General features: G+C 45.5%; 1 protein-coding gene across 1 annotated transcript in view; it reads left to right on the top strand.

Moving 5' to 3' along the window:
- The first annotated feature begins 1976 nt into the window (after nt 1-1976).
- Nucleotides 1977-6000, top strand: part of LOC134339072 (syndecan-3-like) — a 320468-nt gene continuing 316444 nt past the window's right edge. The window contains exon 1 of the mRNA XM_063035371.1: nt 1977-2312. Coding sequence (XP_062891441.1) covers nt 2250-2312 — 63 coding nt within the window. The 5' untranslated portion in view covers nt 1977-2249. The remainder of the gene's footprint in view (nt 2313-6000) is intronic.

Here is a 6000-nt window from a genome sequence, read left to right as displayed (position 1 = left end):
ACAGTTGATTATAGATGCTGCCTGGTCTGCTGCGTTCACCAGCAATTTTTATGTGTGTTGCTTGAAATTCCAGCATCTACAGATTTCCTCTTGTTAAGAGTTAATGCTAAGCACAATTTAACCCTTTAATTAGGCTGTAAAGATTAGTTGGAATGATGATAAAAACGCAAAATGGTTGGACCTGCAGACAATATTTGCTAATCCTGAGGTAGAAAAATTACAACCTATTTTTATTCAATAATAGTTTATTATGAATTTAATATTAGTATAATTTATATATAGTGTAGTATAATTTATATATTATTTACGTTCTTCCCCTCTACCATCCGATTCCTAAATGGACATTGAAGCCGTGAACACTACCTCACTTTTAAAATATACATTAGTTCTGTTTTTAATCTATTCAATCTACATACACTGTAATTTATTTATTTATTTTTCTTCTATATTCTGTATTGCATTGAACTGCTGCTGCTAAGTTAACAAATTTCATGACATATGCCGGTGATAATAAACCTGATTCTGATTCTGTGTGGACTTCAGGAAGGGTAGCACGAGGGAAAACACACCAGTCCTCAGAGAGACACACGTAAAAGTTGCTGGTGGAACGCAGCAGGCCAGGCAGCATCTCTAGGAAGAGGTACAGTCGACATTTTGGGCCGAGACCCTTCATCAGGACTAACTGAAAGAAGAGATAGTAAGAGATTTGAAAGTGGGAGGGGGAGGGGGAGATCCGAAATGATAGGAGAAGACAGGAGGGGGAAGGATGGAGCCAAGAGCTGGACAGTTGATTGGCAAAAGGGATATGAGAGGATCATGGGACAGGAGGCCCGAAACGTCGACTGTACCTCTTCCTAGAGATGCTGCCTGGCCTGCTGCGTTCACCAGCAACTTTCATGTGTGTTGCTTGAAATTCCAGCATCTGCAGATTTCCTCGTGTTTGAGTCCTCAGAGAGAGATTGGAAGTGGAGAGAGTGAGCGATTTCAAGTTCTTGGGTGTCATCATCTCTGAGGACCTACCCTGGGCCCAAGATATCGATGCGGCTACAAAGAAGGCATGACAGTGGCTATATTTCGTTCTGAGTTTGAGGAGATTTGGTACGTCACCTAAGACTGTTGCAAATTCCTACAGTTGTGCCGTGGAGAGCATTTGAAGTGGCTGCATCATCGTCTAGTATGGGTGGGGGGCTACTGCACAGGATTGAACTAAGCTGCAGAGAGTTGTAAACTCAGTCAGCTCCATCATGGGCTCCAGCCTCCCCAGCGTCCGGGGCATCTTCAAGGAGCGATGCCTCAAAAAGGTGGCGTCCATCATTAAAGACCCCCATCACCCAGGTCAGGCCTTGTTCCCATTGCTTCCATCAGGGAGGAGGTACAGAAGCCTGAAGACACACACTCAGTGATTCAGGAACAGCTTCTTCCCCTCCACCATCCGATTTCTGAATGGACATTGAACCCATGAACACTATCTCACTACTTTTTTATTTCTATTTTTGTACTACTGATTTAATTTAACATATAGACATACTTACTGTAATTCACATTTTCCCTATTATTACGTACTGCTGCCACAAAGACAACAAATTTCATGACATACGCCGGTGATGTTAATCCTGACTCTGACTGTCTGCATCTCGGAGCCTATGATGTTACCGCAGGCAAGTTTTCATCGCACCCCTGCCTCAGCGTAGTTGGGCGCATGACAATTTTACTCGACTTCAATCCCCCCCCCTGTCACCTGCCGACGATGACAATCTGAACTGGACCCATAAAATAAAATGCTGGGTGAACGCAAGTGGGGGGGGGGGTCGACGTTTCGGGTCGAGACCCTTCCTCAGGGCTGAAGAATGCGGGTCGTTTCTGTTAAACAGGGCTGCAAAACTCAGGTTGCGCGGTGCCTGTAGGGGGCGGATTGGATTGTGTTTAAATTAATTTCTTGGCTCCCTCGCTCTCTCTCTCTCTCTCTCTCTCTCCCTGTCTCTATATCTAGAGAGTGAGCTGGGGGCGGATCGGTACAGTTTCCCAGCACAGAGAGAGAGGGAGAGAGAGAGAGAAAGAACGAACGGTCGGCGGAGGTAAAGAAATCAAAATCCAGAGCGCTGCTGGCCGCGGAGCGCCGAAACTGATCAGGAGAGGAAGGAGAGCTGAGGGACTCTTTACAACCCGCTTCCAAGGGAGGGACAGACACCGGAGAAAGAGATCCATCAGCTCGGATACCGACCCAGCGCTGTATACCCCGCTTTCCCACCATGTCCAAGCTCTCGGTGCTCCTGTTATGCCTGCTGGTCCCCAGCCTGTGCGACATTGTATCGGTAAGTGACAGACCAGCGGCTACATTGTTGCAAAGCGAAACGTTACTGCAGGAGAACTGGGAATTGAAACGCGATGCTGGCGGCTGCTCAGCTTATGAGGAATTGCTGTATCAAATATTTTAAGGAAAGTGTGTGTGTGTGTGTGTGTGTGATGGTACTCATCTTGCAAACTGTTACAGTGCATTGCTTTCGTGACACCAGTGGCTTATTGGAAGCATTTGATTTGTATTTTAATTTACGTTGTAGAAAATCCCAGGGGGGGATCTACTGCACGTAGTCAGGTGGGGCGCTCTCCAGGCGTCGGTGGGGAGCGTTTGGGAATTTTTTTTTTCACCGTGGAGTACTTTAGAGAGGAATTATTTTTGGAGGGGTTGATTCCATCTCCAGGCAGTTACGTCACCTGCCCCTCCCGTCCTTTCTTGTCCACTCTTCCCGGTCCCATTCTCTCCTTTTCCTCGCTGCCCTACCCCCGCCGGGTTCTCTGTCAACCCCTTTCCCTCTCAGATCCTGCAGCATCTTGCCCGGTCCTTCCGATCTCACTCTCCCTCAGCCCCCAATCCCGGGATGAGAGGTCGTTTGGATTTCCTTGCTTGCTTTTCCCATCTTCCATTCCTTGTTCAACCCTCCCCTCAATCCCCTCCCTCCCCTCAATCCACTCACCTTCCCCTCAATCCACTCACCCTCCCACCTTTATCACGGGCACTATCGGGTGCTGGTTATTTTAGCCGTGCACAGAGTTCAGGGGTGCGGAAATCAAAGGATGTTTATTGCTGACGTGAGGTTTCCCCGCTCTGGTTGAAGTGAATGTTGTTTTGTTTGATGAACTGATTTTTGTCGCAGGTGACTTCATAGCCTGCAGGCTTTGTGGAGATTGACCCTCGGGTTGTCTAGTTGAAGTTGTATATGATGCCGATCCGTTAAAAAAATAATGTGTGATGGGTTCAAAAAAAATGTTGGAAGTCAAATTTATGGTGAATTTTGGGTAATGCTCATGGTGCTGTGGTTCATCTTGAGCACGGGAGGTTGTGGATTCGCACTCTGGAGGTGTGATCCTCGAATCTTGCCTGATACTTCAGCGCAGTTTCGATAGAGACCTCAGCGGTCACAGATACAGTGATAGACTGTGGTCCTGTCTACTCGCTGAATTAGGACTGATCTGAGGAAGACCCCACGCCGCCCACTTGTTATGTTGTGGGAGCTTACTGCGGGCAAGCTCTTCAAAGTTGGAACTTCATCGGGCGTGAAACATTTTTCCAAGGTCACGATTAACAAATGCGAAGTTTCTTTTTTAAATTAAAGCAAGAAGACCCGTTCATGCCACCAGCAAAGCCGGAGAACGTTAAACACTATTTTGAAACAAAATAGATAATCTGGGGTAATCAGTACTTGAGTCTCAGATTCCTGTGGGGCCAGAGGAATCTTCATTTGATTGGAAATCAACACATTCGATTCAAATTGCTGCCTCTTGTTGAGACTAAGTAGTTCATTGCAAGTTTCTTAATTAAAAGTCCAACCAATTCCCAGTTGAGTGAGTGACGCCATTATTCTCGGGACTTGTGATGTAAGGCGCAGATATCTTGATTGTGTGTGTGTGGAAGTTAATTTAGGATCATAGTCTCTCTCTTTCATCACTGACTGATTCATGTCTGAGGAAGTTCAACCACAATTGAGCTGGCACGGGTCCAAACTCGCTGTACTCCCAGTTGACTTTGGTAACCTACAGTTTATGATCATGTGTGTGCTTTATATAGTGTCTGCATTTCAGTCCCACCCCCACTTTGTAAAGGGATCAAAACGTTTTCATCATATTTGTAGTAACCGACCAAAGCTAAAAACAAAATCTGTGATGCACTGGAAGTCCATTAATTTATTCCAAGGCCAATTTTTTAAAAACTCCTCTGGTATGGGAATGGCCTGTTCTATTACTAGTAGATTGGTTAATCAATGATGGGTCCCACAGCACTGACCCAGGGGCCCACTTTAAGATGTATTGTAGATTGCACTGGGTTTTTCTCTCTCACTGTCCAGTTGTTATAAGGCCTCTACATTGAACCAAGCCAAGGTACTCGGGGAAAAAAAAAGAAGTGCTTTCTGTGAATGTCTGCTGCTGATGCAGGCCAATCATTTGAAAGCACAGGACAAACTGAGTCTGAGGTAGTGGAGTAATTTTAAAGTTATAATCGAGGGCTCAGTAATTCTGGGATGCCAGCCAGCATATTGTTTGAATGAATATTTTCATCCCACTGTGTGGGGGAAGAATTAACACACACAAAATGCTGGAAGAACTCAGGAGGTCGGGCAGTGTCTATGAAAAGGAATAACTCTGTCAATGTGGAACGTGTGTGCACGCAGGGCATCTCGGTGCAGAAATGACATTCTCTTAAGCAAAGCCTTATTTTATTTCCAGAAGCATGGTAAAGGCGCAAGTTAATTTAATTCCTCCCCTTTTTCAGAAGACATTGCTAAAACTTCCTGCGGCCTACTCTAGAGGAAAGGACGGTGCTGTATAGTGTTTCTGTAAATATCTTGCTGCATTTGTAGTGACCAATAACATATTTCTTCCTAACCAATCCTGATCGGGTGTTGGAGTGCATCTGTTGTAAGACCAGTCGTTGGATTGTTGGTGGGGGAGCGACACGGGTTAGCTTTGGCCTGGCTTATAAAGGGTGCCCTTGCCTATTCTACATGCTCCTGCACCCAGCTGGGCCGAGGCCAGACGTTGCAGGTGCTCTGGGATGTGACAGGCTGCAGTCTTCGGTCAGGTGCTGCTTCTTGGTGTCTAACTGCGCGGGCTTCGCGTGTTGTAGGAGCTGCTCTGGGACTCCAGAGCCAGAAAACTGAACGCACAGACACCAGCCCAGAACTTGCAGGTATGGCCTGGAACGTCTCTGGTGCACTGAAGTTCTGCAACATCAGAGAGGCATTGAGATATTAAACCAGAAATACCTCATGAGCAGGAATAAAAGATCTAATTTAACCGGATGTTTCCTACACTGGGATAGTGTAAGACCAGAAGGTGCAGCCTAAGAATAGAAAGATGTCCCTTTAAAGATTCAAAGTGCATTTATTATCAAAGTTTTTTACACCGAATACAGCTCTTGAGAGTCGTCCTCCTGCAGGCAGCCACGAAACAAAGAAACACCATGGACCCTTGTTCAAGGAAACATCACACTTCAGAACAAAGACGAGGAGGAATTCCTTTAGCCAGAGGATGGTGAATCTGTGGAATTCATTGCCGCAGACTGATGTGGAGGCCAAGTACTTGGGTATATTTAAAGCAGAGGTTGATAGGTTATTGATTAGTAAAGGCATCAGAGGGTTACATAGGGAAGGCAGAAGAATGGGATTGAGAGGGGTAATAAATCAGAAATGATGGAATGGTGGAGCAGCCTCAATGGGCTGAATGGCCTATTTCTGCTCCCATGTCTTCTGGCCTTATCCAAATGCAGTGTTTCATTATCCCCAGCACCAAGGCCTTGCGCAGCAGCACAGAATATCTGCTCAATATTTCAAACATCAAAATTAAATTTTATTATCAAAGTACATATATGTCACCATATACAACCCTGAGATCTGTAGGCATACTCCACAGAATAGTAACTATAACAGAATCAGGGAAACAAACTGCGCAAATGCAAATATAAATAAATAGCAATAAATAATGAGAGCATGAGATAAAGAGATAAAG

This window comes from Mobula hypostoma, chromosome 28 (genome assembly GCF_963921235.1).
Source record: "Mobula hypostoma chromosome 28, sMobHyp1.1, whole genome shotgun sequence".
NCBI classification, from domain to species: Eukaryota; Metazoa; Chordata; class Chondrichthyes; order Myliobatiformes; family Myliobatidae; genus Mobula; species Mobula hypostoma.
The sequence above is the reverse complement of the archived record's forward strand: the minus strand, read 5'-3'. Positions and strand labels throughout refer to the sequence as shown.